This window comes from Bison bison, unplaced genomic scaffold (genome assembly GCF_000754665.1).
Source record: "Bison bison bison isolate TAMUID 2011002044 unplaced genomic scaffold, Bison_UMD1.0 scf7180017864184, whole genome shotgun sequence".
NCBI lineage: Eukaryota > Metazoa > Chordata > Mammalia > Artiodactyla > Bovidae > Bison > Bison bison.
The window spans coordinates 2,568,543-2,586,622 of NW_011494756.1; the positions used below are offsets into that span (position 1 = coordinate 2,568,543).

The 18,080-nt window shown below is 42.1% G+C and overlaps 1 protein-coding gene across 4 annotated transcripts in view; it reads left to right on the forward strand.

The window, feature by feature from the left end:
- SMAD1 (SMAD family member 1) overlaps positions 1 to 18,080 on the forward strand; it is an 84,198-nt gene that overhangs the window by 48,615 nt on the left and 17,503 nt on the right. For all 4 annotated transcript variants that reach the window (XM_010843675.1, XM_010843674.1, XM_010843676.1 and 1 more), the window contains 2 exons: positions 14,466 to 14,723; positions 17,456 to 17,572. In XM_010843675.1, the coding sequence (XP_010841977.1) occupies positions 14,466 to 14,723; positions 17,456 to 17,572 (375 nt within the window). The remainder of the gene's footprint in view (positions 1 to 14,465; positions 14,724 to 17,455; positions 17,573 to 18,080) is intronic.

The window sequence follows — 18,080 nt, forward strand, 5'->3', positions numbered from 1 at the left end:
CCCTAAAGGAGTCATTCCCCACACTCAGCCAGTTTTCTTTCTTTGACAAAGGAGAAAGGTATCCAAAATTTTCAGTGGCAGAGGATTTAATCCAAAATATGTGCACCAGCTGCTTGAGTTTGGGATTGATAGATCAAATCAGTCAGTTCTAAAGGAAATCAACCCTGAATATTCATTAGAAGAACTGATACTGAAGCTCAAATACTTTGGCCACCTGATGGGAAGAGCTGATTCACTGGAGAAGACCCTGAGGCTGGGAAAGATTGAAGGCAGGAGGAGAAGGGGACGACAGAGAATGAGATGGTTGGATGGCATCACCGACTCATGGACGTGAGTTTGAGTAAGCTCTGGGAGATGGTGAAGGACAGGGAAGCCTGGCATGCTGCAGTCCATGGGATCAAAAAGAGTCAGACACGACTGAGTGACTAAACAAAAAATGGTAAACTGAGAGTCTACACCTGTGCTTCAGATGTTTCTGGAGGTTTTATTGGTATTTATTTCCCATCAGTCAGTCTTCATCATTAGATAACAAGTGTCTGTTTCCTGGAATATATTTAACAATCAAATTTGATCTCAGAATAAGAACTGATTGCATGCTGCTGCAATTACAAATGACTGCCTGCTGTGACACCTGGGGAATGACCATTTCCATATCAATAGCAGCCGATAGATGCTCAGGCCCACTAGGCCAGGGCTGACCAGAGCCCAGGAACTTGTTAAAACTGACCTGAGCAACATCAAGAGACTACCTGTCTCCACTCCTGCCTGGTTGTATATTCATGGGCAAGTTAGGTAGTCTCTACCTCAGTATTCACCCTAGGTCAGCGTTGTTATGAGGATTGTTACTGTTCTTCAGTCGCTAAATTGTGTCCGACTCTTTGTGACCCCATGGACTGTGGCACTCCAGGCTTCCCTGTCCTTCACTATCTCCCGGAGTTTGCTCAGACTCATGTCCATTGAGTCAGTGATGCCATCCAACCATCTCATCCTCCACCTCCCCCTTCTCCTCTTGCCCTCAATCTTTCCCAGCATAGATTAGTTAACATTTGATACAGTACTTGACATAAGTCAGCACAATATACATGTTTAAATACAAAGAAACCTGTGAGAAGTACTAATGTTCCCATTTTACTAGTAAGAAATGAGGTGTAAAGAGTGAATTCCCCATCAATTGGCTCCGAAGTAATTGAACAAGACTTCCATCCAGGAGTCCAAAGCTAAAGCTTGCTTCTAACTCTTTAAACTTCCTGTGAACCTTATGAAGGACCTTTTCCTCTCCTGATATTTTAAGCTGACACCCTGACTTTTTTTTTTTATCTCTAACAAGCTATGAAGTCTCTGATAACATAGCACCTTCCTTCTGTGGGAGTTAAGCAAATAAATATTGGGCAGAGGAAAGGAACCTGGAATAAGGATGGAAGCAGAACTGGAGAGAGCCGGCCACATTCGGCCTCCCAGAACGGGGTCTCTAGCCCTGGAGGGAAACGGAGGCTCCTGCGCCTGAATTCACCCCGCCAGGACCCTGGGCTTCTTGATCTGAAGCCATTGCCTTTTCTGTGGCTCTAAGCCTTCTGACCAAAAAACCTGGACACTGAATTTTCTTGTCAGCTTAGTATAAAGCCATGCTGGTCTTCTTTGTATCATTCTAACTTAATCTACATACCCGAGAATTGAGGCTGATGCTGTATCAAGTTTTAGAGGTAGAAGGGATGCTGCTTAGACATCTAACAAGGTGAGAAAATTGAAGTCCAAGTTCCACAGCTAGAGACGGAGACAGGACAGGAAGCATGGGGCTGCGTTGCCAATAAATACGGTAACCCCTCACCTTCCCCACCCAGGCTGCGTTCACTCAAACCCCAGAAGGTCGTATCTGTTGTGTGGGGGTGAGGTAGAGGAATCTTCCTCGAAACAACTGTCTTCCTAATTGAGGACTGTGCTTCGAGCAAGGTCTATATTAGTCAGCTTATAATAACTAATCCAAAAATAGTAATATAGTTCACAAACATAAATTAATTGAAAAACAATTTTATTAGGGACCTATTATATACCAGGCGCTGGACGATACAGAAGAAAAAAAGCTCAATTCTCTCCCGAAGGGGCTGGTGGTCTGAGTGAGGTAAAGTCAAATTAGCAGTAAAATGTTGCTGATGGCATGATAGTCTAAGCCGCAGTGGGGCACAAAGGAAAGAGAAATTCGTTTCTTCTGGGGGTGGGTAGAAAGAATAGGAAAGATACCCTAAAGGAAATGACTCTGAACCTGAGATTTGGGAGTATATCAAGTGAGTGAAAGTACAGGAGTATGAAACCAGCAGATGGAAACTGCTGGAAGCTTGGGGTGCTGGGTAAGGAGCAGGGTGAGAGAGTTATCCCACAGGGTAGGTTGGAGCCTGTATCTGCAGTAGGTCATGGAGTCTTAGAGGACATCCTGTGGGCACATAATCTTGCAGATGTGTTTCAAGGGGATCCCCTTTGGTATTTGGAAAGAGGGAATCCCCTATTACTTAGGAAGTTGGGTTCTCAGAAGTTGATTTCAATTTAGGCCCTTTTAAACACATTATCGACTGGGGAATTTTTGCAGAAACTTAACTCCTGTGGCACTAATACGTGTCTGGTCAATAATGTGTTAAGTAAATTTAACCTTTTTTCACAGATACTTTTGTTGAATACAGTTCATTTCTTTGTTTATATTTAAGTTTTGTTCACATGTTCATCTTCTGTTCATGTATGTGTACTCAAGAGTGAGTCAGTTCTAATGAGGTAGATGAAACTGGAGGCTCTTATACAGAGTGAAGTAAGTCAGAAAGAAAAACACCAATACAGTTTATTAATGCATATATATGGAATTTAGAAAGATGGTAATGACGACCCTGTGTGCAAGACAGCAAAAGAGACATAGATATAAAGAACAGACTTTTGGACTCTGTGGGAGAAGCTGAGGGTGGGATGATTTGAGAGAATAGCATTGAAACATGTATATTACCATGTGTGAAATAGATCACCAGTCCAACTTTGGTGTATGAAACAGGGCACTCAAGGCTGACGCACTGGGACAACCCTGAGGGATGGGATGAGGAGAGAGGTGGGAGGGGGGTTTGGGACGGGGGGACACATGTACACCCATAGCTGATTCAAGTCAGTGTAGGGCAAAAACCAGCATGATATTGTAAAGCAGTTAGCCTCCAATTAAATTAATAAAAAAAAGAGTAATTGATACATTCCTCAAAAGTAAATACTACAAAGTGAAAGGAAGTGAAGTCGCTCAGTGGTGTCTGACTCTTTGTGACCGCATGAACTGTAGCCTACCAGGCTCCTCCATCCGTGGGATTTTCCAGGCAAGGGTACTGGAGTAGGTTGCCATTTCCTTCTCCAGGGGATCTTCCCAACCCAGGGATCGAACCTGGGTCTCGCGCATTGCAGGCAGACGTTTTACCATCTGAGCCACCAAGGAAGCAAATACTGTAAAGTTGCTATCTTTAGACAAAAATCATCTTAACTTTTAAAAAGGTGTTCCCTCCAAACACTAAGCAGAAGAATGAAAAGAGTATGTTAAATACACAATCTCTTTCCAGTCTTACAGTACTGAGTACAGTCGTCTGGTGGTTATTATGAGTAGACCTTGATTCAAACCCTGGCCCTCCACTTAGCAGCTGTGTGACCTCAGACGTTGTCACAGAGCTGGGCTGAGCCTGCTTCTGCGTCTGCCATGAGAATTCGGGATCTGTTATAAACTCCAGGTGGGCAGGGGCAGTGACTATCCCACTGATGTCAGCATCTGCCACGTCCCCCCAAGCCTGGCCCCGGGGTTCTCTGAGTGTATATGGAGTGCCCAGTGAACATTAGCTAATGTTGCTTCACACTCTGCCTTCTGCCTCGTCACTACCAGTAAGCACACAAGATAAAGTGCCCCCATTCAGGGACTTGGGGTTCTATTTGCGTTAAAATTTAACCTCAATTAAGTGTCCTGAGAATCTTTTCTCCAGTGTAGACCTCATATCCTGAGGTCAGGAATTTTATTTCATAACTGCATATACTATTAACTTTTAAGTAGTTTTACCCTCTCCACCACTCTCTTCTGGAAATGTTTCTATTTAGGAGGTCACGAACACACACCGAATCGAGGTACATCTGCTTGGTACAGTTATGATACTGGGCACAGCTGCTCTGGCAGGTTGACTACCCTCTCTCTCCTCACCACCCCCCACCTATTTTCAGATGAGAATTGAGGGACCCGATCTCAGGGACCCGATCTCAGGGACCTAAGCTCCCATTAGCCCTGGACCACCATCCTGCTCTCGGGTGACCTCACTGACTGTCCTGAGCGAGGTGTGGTCTGGCACTTGGGCACCATGATGCTCCAGATAAGCATAGCAGCAGCAGCAGACTTGCCCACTTCAGGGCTAGAAGGGCCGTCAGACCCCTTGCTCTGCAGAGTGAGGAAAATTGAGACCCTGGGAAATTAACTGACTTTCTCAGTCACAAAACTAATAATTATCATCATCAGGCTAGAACTTGGGCATCTCCACTGTACCCTAAACTCTTTTCCACTTCTTCAGAACTAAAGAGTGTTATGTACTGCTGGGTCGCAGCCAGCTTATTTGCCATCATGTCTGTGTGGACAGAGGCAACAGCCTGGCAGCTTTGTTATCAGAACTCTCGTGTGTGTGAAAAAAAAATTTTTGTCCATGAACATTTGGCATACCGTAGCCTCATCTGCCTTCATCTGGTTACAAGACTGCTTTATGCAGATGACTTAGTGATAGAATTTCAAAATCTGAAAAACGTTCACCGATCTGGAGGGTATACAAGAATACTTTGCACAGCCCAGCCCCCGTCTCCGGGTTAGCTGTTTCTTGCTTCTTTTTCATTCCTTTTCCCTGTGCCCTGGTAATGCAGAAAAGCTGAGTCCAGTGGCAGAATACCAATGGCTGCTTAAACTCGGTTCCGGAAACAAAAATACATCCTGAGCCTTTCTTAGTTTGGTTTCCCTATTGACTAGAAAAGGGATTTTATTTCTTTTTTTAACTGAATGGTGCCTGTGGGTTTAGTTGCTACGTTGTATCCGGCTCTTGCAACCCCATGGACTGTAGCCCACCTGGCTTCTCTGTCCATGGGGATTTCCCAGGCAAGAATACTGGAGTGGGTTTCCATTTCTTTCTCCAGGGGATCTTCCTGACCCAGGGATTGAACCCACATCTCCTGCCACTAGGGAAACCCCAACTGAAATAGATGCATAAATACTTCAAAAGGCAGAAATTTGACTTTTTTCCTCGTGAGCGATTAGGAAAAGATACATACGCAGTTACTAGGAGTTTTTGAGTAGGTGGAGGGAGGTGTCGTGAAATTATCTAGGAGCCTTCCCCCTCACCCCCCAAACCAGAATCCACCTGAAGAGATAGTGTGAAAACAGCTCAAGTTTTTTGTTTATTTTAACCAAGGTTGAAAAGTTGAAAGTTAAGTCGCTCAGTCGTGTCCGACTCTTTGTGACCCCGTGGACTGTAGCCCACCAGGCTCCTCCGTCCATAGGATTCTCCAGGGTTGCTGCTGCTGCTGCTGCTAAATCACTTCAGTTGTGTCCGACTCTGTGCGACCCCATAGACGGCAGCCCACCAGGCTCCGCCGTCCCTGGGATTCTTCAGGCAAGAACGCTGGAGTGGGTTGCCATTTCCCTCTCCAATGCATGAAAGTGAAAAGTGAGAGTAAAGTCGCTCAGTCGTGTCCGACTCTGTGTGACCCCATAGACGGCAGCCCACCAGGCTCCCCCGTCCCTGGGAGTCTTCAGACAAGAACGCTGGAGTGGGTTGCCATTTCCTTCTCCAATGCATGAAAGTGAAGTCCCTCAGTCGTGTCTGACTCTTCGTGACCCCACGGACTGCAGCCTACCAGGCTCCTCCGTCCATTAGGACTCCTAAAATACAAGGATGATACAACACATTCGGAATTTTAAATGATTCAATTCAAAAAGAAATTTATGGGTGTAAAGAAAGTGTTTAAACATTGGGTCCCTCTTTTGGAGGAGATTCTCACAATTCAAATGAACCAGTAGGAACAGTCCTTAAAGGGAAGCTGCAAACGTAAGTCATTCTCTCAAGTTGCCAGGTAGGAGTAGTTTCATCAGTGTGCCGAGGAAAAGGGTTCCCAGAAGAGTCAGTGCTCCCCTGTTTCTCTTTTCCCTAAACTAGAAACAGACTGAAACATGGAAAGAAATACTAAGAGGAGGATACTCCTCACCCTCTCTCCCTTCCAGTTTCTGACCTGAGTCACTTGTAGAGTTTGCACATCTCACTCCTCTCGCCTGGCTCATCAGCCTCTCACCCAGGAAATAAGTATTTCATAGAGGTTTGTTTACACGTAGATCATTGGCCTGAGTATTTTTTATTTTCTCTTCCCCCAGTAGCAAACATAGCTTCATATTGAAATATTGCTGAAATGAAAGGAAGAGGAACTGGGGGTTGGGTAGACTCTGGGACAGAGCATGCGTCTCCTTGTCCTTCAGGAGTCAGCCCAGGCGAGGCACCTGGGCCTTGTTTTAGAGCAGCTTGTGTGTGTGGACATAACCCTGCCTAGCTCGCTTCCCCCCATTCCTTCTCTTTCACATTAATACTTCATTCCAGGTCTAGCAGCTGTTTCAGACCCCCATACCATTCCTAAATGTAATCAGTTATTAATAGTTTGGATGACCATAAGATTTTCTGTCCAAACCAGAACACTTTTGAGAGTGAATGTTGCTTCAGTCGTGTCCGACTCTTTGCACCCCCATGGACTGTAGCCTGCCAGGCTCCTCAGTCCATGGGGATTCTCCAGCAAGAATACTGGAGTGGGTTGCCATTTCCCCACCCAGGGATTGAACGCGGGTTTCCTGTTTCCTGCATTGACAGGTGGGTTCTTTACCACCAGCGCCACCTGGGAAGCCCTTTTGGGAGTGACATTGGGTCACCTATTAATAATTCCATCAGAAAACAGCTACAGGCTGGGACTGTCCCAGGCAAGCCAAAATATACAGATACTTTATTTATAATCTTCAAGCTATACGAATCAGATTTGATAGTGATTCACCTATTAGCATCATCAAGGGGTTAGAAGTGTTTCATAATTGAACTTATTTGACTAGACTGGAGTTTTCTCCTGTCAGTTGCGTGACCTTAATTTGTCCAGAAACACTTCTAGAATTTATTCTACTCACTTATCCCTTAAACATCCCTTAAACCTACTATATCAGACAGAATTTAACATTCTTGGAAAGTTGGTCATCAAGACAGCAGAACCTCAGGGGTTGAGAGTACCCGTTGCCTTTGTTTGAGTCCCAACTCTCCACCCTTTCTCTGGGACCTTAGGTAAGTTATCCCTCCAGCTTTCTTATTTGCAGGGTGTGATAATGTGCTCAGCATGGTTCCAGGCTTAAATAATTAATTATTAAGTAAGTAAGGTTAAGTAAGGAAAAAATGGAAGACATTAAAAGATACAAATAGAAAAATCATCATATTACAGCAATATAAAACTATGTTTAGAGTTTCCTTTTTAAAAAACACAGAAAACAAATAATTACACCACATAGAGAAGTACAGTAAATATAATAAATAAATAACAAAAAATAACATGACAGTTGATACCAAGCATGAGTCTTATCAATAAACATAAATAGGCTTAATCACCTATTAAAATTGAGATTTTCAAGTTGGTTCAGAAAGCAAAACTTTATGCTGTTTTCAAGAGACCCATCTCTCCCCCCCAAGAAAAAGTGATTAAAAAGCTAAAAATCAAGGAATTGGTAAAGATATATCAGGCACCTGTAAACAACAAGTGGAGGATTGTGATTCTGATATCACGCAAAATAGAATTCAGAAGACCAGAAGGCACTGACCCAGGGAGACACTTCAGCACGTTATTGACTGGGGCGTTTTTGCAGAAACTAACAGGGTGGGTGATTGTTTTGTAAGTGAATATTGAAACACCCTCATTTGAGTAAATAACAACTTTTTTTGCACATAATGTGTTTATTTGAAACTTTGTATGTCTCACTAAAGCATTCTAATACTTCACTGGAGTGTGATAGCAATATAGCTGACATCTCCGTGGAGAAGAACAGAACCTCTCTTACAAATATACCATGATCACTGCACTTTCCCTTAGAAGAGCAGACTCCACTTTTTCGCAGCATTTTTCTTTTCATCCTCTGGGCATTATTTCCTCTAGAACATGTTCTTTCATTTTACTCGATAGTCAACAAGGTGGATTTCTTGAGGGGCTCTTTCAGAATTTAGAAATTTTGTGATGTGTCATTTTTTAATATTTTATGGTAATAAACTTGCGTTTATCATATACACAGGATTGGGACAAAGACCTAACAGTGAAATGTGAATGATTATGACAATCATAAGTTGTATAATGAATGCTGGATCGATCTTAAGCTGTAAAACTTAGTGATACATATGGTCAATGATGTGTTAAAGTGAACATATATGCACCAAATATCACAGCAACCTCCTGTATAAAGTACAGTATGGCAGGAAAAACAAACAGAAACACACCCAATAATAGGAACTTTAATACACCAGTCTAAATATATGACAGGTTATATGGGAAAAACCTAAGTAATCAAGCAGCCAGAGATTGGAAAACTGCGCACAGGCCAAGTCAAATCTGCTAGCTGTTTGTATAAGTAGAGCTTTTTAACACAGCCACACCCAGCCGCTCTCCAGTCGCGGTGCCCAAGCTTCTCGTGGCCGTGACCGCTTTTGTTGCAGAGCTCAGGCTCTAGGGTGCACGGGCTTCAGTAGTTGTGACACATGGGCATGGTTGCTCTGCAGCATGGGGAATCCTTCTAGATCAGGGCTTGAACCTGTGTCTTCTGCATTGGCAGGCGGATTCTTTACCACTGGGCCACCAAAGAAGCCCATTTCCATTACTTTTGAACGTAGTATTGGCACTACTGATCAGTTCAGTTAGGCACAGGAAAATAATTTGAAAGGAAGAAGTAAAATTAGCTGTGGGAGACACGATTATTTGCTGGAGAACTAACTCTACAGTGAGTCAATGATAAAAATAGCTGAGACAACAAAGGAATTCAGACAGTAACAGAAAATAGAAACGTCAGTAACTAATATATAAATAATTACCAGATAGAAGGTATAAGTGAAAGTGAAAGGTATAAGGTAAATGTGAAAACTCCATTTAAAATAGCAACAGAAAAGATAAAATACTTAATAAACTTAACGAGAAATGTTTAAATCCTAATACAGTGTTATAGGTTAAATTCTGTCCCCTGCAAAAGGTATCTGTTGAAGCCTCAGTCAGAAGTACCTAAGAATGTGACTGTATGTGGAAATAGGGCCTTTAAAAAGTTAAAATGAGGCTGTTGGGCTGGACTCAAAACCAATTGGTATCCTTATAAGAAGAGGAGATGGGGAGATACATAAAGAGAGATACCAGGGAAGTAATATGGAAGAACCACAGCAAGTGGCCATCTGCAAGCCAAGAAGACAGGCTTCAGAAGAAACCAACTTGCCAAACACCTTACTCTTGGACTTCTAGCCACCAGAACTTTGAGTAAATAAATTTCTGTGATTTAAGCCCCACGGTCTGTGGTACTTTGTTATGGGCAGGCCTCGCAAACTAGTACAGATAGTAGCTATGGAACGATCCTGAAAGATGCAGAAGTAGACTTGACCTTCCCAGTTCTTGAATAAAATATTTTAACATTATAAGATATTAATTCTTACTAAGTTAATGTTTAAATACAATGTGATCCCAGTAAAAGGATCAGTAATCTTTTTTTTCTGGAGGTCGACAAGGTGACCGTTAAAGTTCATATGAAAAAGTAAGCATGTGAGTAAAACTGTGAAGTGGACTGTGAGAGGGGACTAGCCCTACAGATATTAGCATACACTATAAAGTCCCTACGGGGCTTCCCAGGGGGCTCAGTGGTTAAGAATCCGCCTGCAGTGCAGGTGATGCAAGAGACGCGGGTTCAATCCCTGGGTTGGGAAGATCCCTTGGAAGAGGAGATGGCAACCCACTCCAGTACTCCTGCCTGTAAAATCCCATGGATAGAGGAGCCTCGCAGGCTACAGTCTGGGGGGGTCGCATAGCATTGAACACGACTGAGCACGCATGCACACATAAAGTCTCTATAATTAAACCAGAGTGACACAGGGCAATGGACTAGAATGGAATGGGATGGAACATCTGAAAAATAGACCCTAACATACGTGGAAGCTTATGAGAAAGGTGGCATCTCTGACCACTAGGACAGAGGTGGGCTTTTTAATAAATGGTCTTGGGGCAGCTGGCTAGCCATTTGGAAAGATAAAATTAGATCTACTCCTTATGGTATAAATAAACTGAACTCCAGATGAATCAGAGATTTAAATAAAATATGATACCTTACATGCATTGGAAGAATACTTGGATGAATTCCTCCTTACAACCTGGGTGTAGAAGAAGACTCTATGACTCAAAATCCACATGCAATTAAAAAAAAATTTGACTACCAAAAAATAAACTTGCACATAAGCAAAGTCAAGAGGCAAAGTGACAGACTGTGATAAGCTATTTGGAACATAATATATCATGGGCTGATATCTCTAATATATATAAGATATATAGATAAGATACAATATTTTATATATAGATAATGTATCTTATATAAGATATTATTATATCTTATATAGATAATATATAATATCTATAATATGGATAAGATATATTTGCCTATATATTTATATGATTTACTTATTTTAATGAAAAATGGAAAGACCAAAAGTGAGCAAAAGGTACAAGCAGACAGTTCACAAAAGAAGACTAAAATAGGTCTTCTGAAGTACGTGAGAAGATGATCAACATGAAAAGACATCTATAGAAATGTAAAAGGGCACTAAAATGCCTACCATTTTTCACGCATCCAATTGTCAAAAAAATAAAACATTTGACAGAATAGTCTGTTCAGGAGACTTTGGGGGAAAAATCACTTTCGTTTGTTGCCTGTAGCTATGCAAAATGGCACAACCCCTCTGCATGGAGACTTGATGATAACAGAATTATGCCTGTATTTACCCTTTCACGCAGTACTTCCGCCTCGAGGATACACCTTTAGCAGTACTGCCGTATATGCATGGGGTTAGTCATTGCAGTATTGTATATAATGGTTAAAATATTGCAGACTACGTAAATGCCCAGATATTGGAGATAGGTTGAATAAACTATGGTGCTGTTAGCTATAAAAGCAAGTTAGGAAGATCTCTATAGGTAGTATGAAGTTAATTCTAGAATATGCTAAGAGCCGTGTCATTGGTAAAGATGCTGGGAAAGATTGAAGGCCAAAGGAGAAGACGATGAGATGGTTAGATTGCATCACAGGCTCAGTGGATGTGAATCTGAGCAAACTCCAGGAGATGGTGAAGGACAGGGAGGCCAAGCGCAGTCCATGGGGTCTCAAAGAGCAGGACACGACTTAGTGACCAAACAACAAACAGTTGAAGAAAGCAAAGTGCAGGGGCTGCCTTTCTTTTTATTCATAAAGATGAAATAAGAAAGCAAACATTTATCTGCTTAATTTCCTCAAGAAGATGCACAGGAACCAGAAAAAAAAAAAAGAAATTGATTATCCTCTGAGGAAATTAGATGGGCAGACTGAGTAAATAAATTGTAATACATACATATAATGAGGTGTTACACGCAACATTGGATAAATCATACAAACATCATGTTGAACTAAGGCCAGACACAAGGGTGTATATGATTCCATTTATATGAAGATTTATACATTTTACTATAGATGTGTGATACCTCCATACCTTTTTTAAGTTTATTAAAATATACCTTGTACCTACATCAGGAGTGGCAAAATCGTCTCACCTTTTGTCAGAGGTGAGAAAAAAGGTATTGATCTTGTCAAGTTCATCTGTAGAGTGCTGCTTTGTTGTAGCTGGTGGTTCACTTCCGAGGTCACGTACAAAAGCTGATTGATCTCGCCTGTGGTGTACACCAAGGGCAACCCTGTGCTTTAGAGCCAGACCACTGCACACCGAACAACAGGTGCACGGGGACACGTGCGCAGAGCATCCACCGGAGGTGCAGAAACACATTGCCTTCCCCTGCCTTCCTTTGCAGGCAACGGGGAAGAAAGAAGTGCCCAGTCGTAAAACTGTTAGGCAAGAGGAGTCACTGAAACAGGAGCCCAAGTAAGTGGGGAGGGAAGGGGGAGAGAAGAGAGATGGAGAATTGATTTTTCTGTTGCTGTCTGTGCTCCTGTTGGTAGGAGTGTTTACAGGCCAATATTTTCTAGCTTTTAAAGGTAAGCATCAGAATGGAGAAGTTATGGTAAGGTGACTATAAACACAAATTGGGAAGCAGTAATTCAAGTTGTAACAGCTGAAAGAAAAAGGGAAAAAAGTGTTTGGTTGTGTAGGTAATTTAAAGATATTGCACTAGTTCAGAGCATGTGTCTATTTTGGAATATATTGGGTTGACCAAAAAGTTCATCTTATGGAAAAACTCAAACGAACCTTCTAACCAACCCAGTAGATTTCTGTTGGTGTCGGGAAAGTGCTTGTGACTATTGGGAACTTTTTCTTCAACCAAAGTAGTTTACATTTCAAGTGATTACTGAAAGGTAAAAGGAAGAATTATGTTTTTTCGTTTTCTTTTTTTCTCTTTGTAGGTTTTTTTTTTTAATTGGAGTATAATTCATTTCAGTGTTGTGCTTGTTGCAGATATACAGCAAAGTGATTCTGCTGTATACATATATATATATATACACACATACATTCTTTTTCAGATTCTTTTCCATTATAAGTAACATTCATGCTTTTAATTTGGACAAACTCCATCACTGTGTGAAAAAGGAATACATTTATTACACTAAAAAGATTTGTTTCTAAGGGATTAAGTTGTAGGGAAATCAGTGAATTTTATGGAGGATTATGGAGACATTTAAGATGCAGTATATGAGACATTTTAACACCTTCAGAAACCGATTTTTACTTAAACAATTTTTAGCTCATGAATCAGTTATAATCCAAGTGTTAAGAGCACTTTTTCCTGTAGAAATGATATAAGCCATGGATAGATTCACTGGAAGGCCCTCAAAAATCTGCTTAATTCCTAATGCCACTAAATACAGTTTCTTGGGGAAAATGTATTCTGAGTCCTAACTCCCACTAACAGTAACAGATTTTAAATCTCCTCCTTTCTCCTCTCATGCAGTTTACCAAATGGACTGTTTTTCTCCTTCTAACCAAGGCCACAAGAGCAGTAGGGATTCTAGGGACCTTTATTTTTCGGGAGGAGCCATCTGGTGACCCTGGCAAGAAGCTTAGGAACAACCCAGTTAGGGTTCTGGTAGCTGGCCCGCCCCTTCCCTTCTCATCGCCCTCGTCGTTGCTTTGCCTCTGGAGTTTTCTGGAGATTGAGAACAGCCCTGCTAATTATTGACTCCTTAGGTTCCTAACACACGGAGCTTTGGGGAGTGATTTGACTTGTTTGATTTCCTTCTCTACTAGGGCGTACATTTTTTTGACCTTTGTACTTTGAGTGTTCAGTTGGTAAGATGCTGATTGTATTGCTTCCTTTGCCTATCAGGTGGTGATAAGGGTTGCTGAGAAGTGGTAAATGCACTCAGATCCTTAGAGGAAAGTGTTCATCAAGTGTGACTACTGGGACACGCTATAAAGCCTGTCCCACAAAATATCGCATTTTTATCCAATTAATAATTTTCATGGCGTTTGGATTTTATACTGCTCACTGTATTTATCCTCTCAACCTTAGTTACTATCAGCACACTTGCTTTGGTTTAAAGTGAGCTAACGTGTCCATTTAAAACATCTGTGGTGAGTAGGGACCACCCTGGTGGTCCAGTGGCTGGGATTTTGCCTTCAAATGCAGGGGGCACGGGATCGCTCCCTGGTGAGGGAGCTGAGATCCCACGTGCCTCACAGCCAAAAAAATCAAAACATTAAACAGGAGCAATATTGTAACAAATTCAGTAAAGAATTTTAAAACATTTGTGGTGGATAATTCACAGCATTCAATAAATATTATTAACTCTTAAGTGTGAAATCTTTTCCGCCAGGGAGGTAAACTGGAATTGTCAATGGCAATGTATGTTCTTAGTTGTACCTTGGTTTTTAGTGGGTGAGAAAATTAAGAATCAGGGAACTTTAACATTTTTCACGTTAAAGAATGTGTTTTGCAGACTTTGCCTGGGCACTTGGTTGATGCTGCAGGTCTCGGGCTGGCCCGTCAATGATTCTGAGCAGACCATCATCATTTTTACGGCATTTGTTGCCAAGTGGGAAATGGCTTTTCATTTGAATGGTGCTTTTGAGTTGGCAGCACGACAAGGTTCAAATAACTTGTTGTGACTTACAGATTATGTTTCAACTTGGTTGTGTTTTAGTGTGACCTTATTAAAAGATTTTCATCATTCTCACTTTGGTCCCTCTTTTTTTTTTCCCTTTCCCCTTTTCCAGTTCTTCCTCCAGTACTGGTTCCAAGACACAGCGAATACAATCCTCAGCACAGCCTCTTAGCTCAGTTCCGCAACTTAGGGCAAAATGAGCCTCACATGCCACTCAACGCCACTTTCCCGGATTCTTTCCAGCAGCCCAACAGCCATCCGTTTCCTCATTCTCCCAACAGCAGTTACCCCAACTCTCCTGGAAGCAGCAGCAGCACGTACCCTCACTCTCCGACCAGCTCAGACCCAGGAAGCCCCTTTCAGATGCCAGGTAGGTTGCTGCATTCAGTAATGTCCTGTGGTCAGTGAGACGCGTCATCACAGTGCCATGGAGAAGCCGGGTTTCCTGGAATGGGGAGAGCTCGCAAGCCTTGGGACATGGCGCTGTGCTCTAAAACTCAGGATACAACTTTGAATGGAAGGAGACACCTCGTAGCCAAGCAAGGCGGTGTTTTATTTGTCCGGCACAGATGCTTGAATACGTTTTCGTGTTTGATTTTTGAAAGGTTTTGAAACAGCTGCATCCTTCTGGGAGTGGCATGGTCGTTCCAGCCTTTGCTCTTGATAAAAGCGAGCGGAAAAAAAATAGCACGCCGCACACATTTGCTGTTTTCATGCAAGGGAAAAAAAAAAACCCTGTCATAAGTGCAACCTCAGAAGAGATATTTCCTGGGGGATCTCACACACACACACCCCCACACGCACTTAATTAAATTCGTGTAAGTGGTGATGTAATCCTGAGAAACACAGACTTGAACAACAAAGGACTTGCAACAGAAGTACCGGTAACCATCTGCTTGCTTAACTTAGCAAAGACAAAAGACCATTATCCTTCTGTAGGCTTCTCTGAGGGTATAATGTCTGTCAATTAAATGATTAATTAGGACATTATATTTTTCGCGTTATAGGTTAATAAGCCAGCATCTCAGAACAATAAAAATGATTAGTGCCAGATTCCTAGCCAGTCAGCCTCACAGAGGGCACATTAAGCAAAGATACACTTGACATCTATTAACATTTCAAGAAGGGAAAATGAGTGGGCAAGCATGTTTAACATATTGAAATGTTTGGAGGCCAATTTGAATTCGATAGCAGAGCTAGTGTCTTCTCAAAAATTGAAAGTGGCCCATACTTGATATTCTTATCTTTTATTTATGTCCTTAGTGCTTTTTTGCATTTTAAGCCTGTTTATATTGAACTGGCTTGTTTTTCAGTCAGAAACTGTTTAAGATGAGGAGGATGGGAGACAGATTTATTTCAAAATCCAACTTATATCATCTGGTGATTTCCTGTCCCCTCCTGGACCCGTTGAGTTTGAGGAACAGGTTGGAGTCAAAGTTAGATGTTTTGGGTGGCTTTGAAGCAGTGGCAGACTCAGGGTAGCCCCAAGAGTGGAAAATACTGAAGATCATTGCTTGAATTTACACTGTCCCTGGCTGTCAGGGATTGAGGCACAGGCCGAGTAGAGAAATGTGGAGCAGAGAAAGCTGAAGGGGTGGGAGGAGGGCCTCACGGAGAGAGCAGAGCATCACCCATAGTATGTGGTCCTTCCCACCGGAGCTGAGGCCACAGGAGGGTGATGAAGTTTTCACCAGTCTGCTTGCAGAAATTTATTGGATTTGGTCTCAGAGGAGGCTCTTTGTCTTCGTTTTTGGCTGGAAATAAAACAGAGGCAGTGTTACAGCTGCAAGGAAGAAGCTGAATTTTAAAAAAGCGGTAGAAAGAGTAGAAAAGGCATCCGGATCAGGTCCCTGAGGTCCTGTCTCTGTGCTTGGTAGCAGCTGAGGGACGAGGGGGTGGGGGGTGGGGAGACGGTGGAAGTGGCCAGGGTGTGATTCAGCTGGAGAGTCAGTCTGGGAAATCACTGAGAAACTCTGCAAGAGCCGTGTTAGCTTTTTCTATTTGACGGTTGCCCCGAGTGGTGTCATCCAGGCTACTGGTTAAGATGAAGCTGTGTTTCCTGCTCTGTCATATGTGCCAGATGGTACCATGTGCTTGCCGTGGCCCTTGAGAAACTCGTTTTTCCATCACAAAGAATTATTTGTGGGAAAACCATACCCTGTATTTTACTTAAGAAAGTACAAGACTGGGACTTCACTGGTGGTCCAGTGGTTAAGACTCCTTCCAATGCAGGGGCTGTAGATTTCATACCTGGTCGGGGCGCTGAGCTCCCACATGCCTTGTGGCCAAAATAATCAAAACAGAAGCAATGTCATAACAAATTCAGTAAGGACTTAAAAATTGGTCCACGTCAAAAAAAAATGAAAAATGCAAAAGCACAAGACTTGTGTTAGTGTTGTTTCAAAAATCACGATGTTTGCATCTTATTTGCCAGTTGATTGTGAACTTTTCCAGAAGAAATGTATACAAAAATTCTGAAATAGAAGATAGTTGTGACAAACTGATTTATTTCCTCTAATTCTGTTGCTAGAGACTATTTGAGTGGATAGGAAGTTAGGTGGTCCTAGCGGACTTCTTGAAGTCACGGGAAATTCAGAGTTTGAGTCAGTAAGTTGGCTGTCTTGAAACTCAGTTGGTAAATTCCTAAGAGCCCATAGATTTAATGCACGAGACCCTGAAGCTCCTTTTCTGAAGAAGTCCTTGTAGCTTTCAAAAGTTTTCCATCCACCAGGGAAATGACAAAATGCAGAGGTCCTTTGAAGGTGGGTTGTGTGCAAGCACATTTAAATACTCCTCTGATTGTTGTAAAAAGGAGTGATCCTGGGTAGGCAGACAGCTTCCATAACTGGTATACGATGCTTTCCTCCCACTGAGTTTTCACTGCAGTCATAGAAGAATATGAGATGGTAGCCATCTTCACAAAGCATACCCCAAGCCCAGTGTTCAGTATCATCTAGTCTTCAGATGGGGACAGTGAAGTGGCCACTCAATCTCTTAAGAATTTCAGCATGGAAGAGAATATATGTTTTAAGCTTGTGTGCTTGTGTGTTTACTAAGGATAAACAAATCTTTTTTTTTTTTTTTTTTTTTTTAATTTTGTAGCAGATACACCCCCACCTGCTTACCTGCCCCCTGAAGACCCCATGACCCAGGATGGCTCTCAACCCATGGACACAAATATGATGGCACCTTCTCTGCCTTCAGAAATCAACAGAGGAGGTAGAATGAACTGCTGCTGCTTCTCTTTTGAGAGTCTGAAGTCCTCTGTCCAAATGTTGCTTTCTCTCACAAATTTTTTATTAGTCTTGAAAAAGATAGCTATTTGAAGCTATAAAATATATAAGGAGCACTTATAAGAGAATTTCAGTAGAAAGAATTCCTTGGATTAGAAATAAGCCTTTTATATGAAGAACAGACACACTGATGTAGCTAATGAAAGTCCAAATATAATTGTGCAGCCATCTGTTTAGAGCCTTAGTACTTAATACTTCCAAATTGGTGATAAAAGAATATCTTTAAGTGAAAGACAAAGGGATGTTGAGGGGGAAAAAAGTGAGTATAAAATTGAAGTAGAGTTTTCACTGGTGATTTCCAAAATGAAAAGATCATATAGCAAGGCTTTCCAAAGGCTTCTTTTGTTGTCAGGATAAATATTCATAAGCCTCGTCTTCCTTCTGGCCCTCATCTAGAATAGTGGCAGCGGAACCAAACTAACAGCATTTGTCCC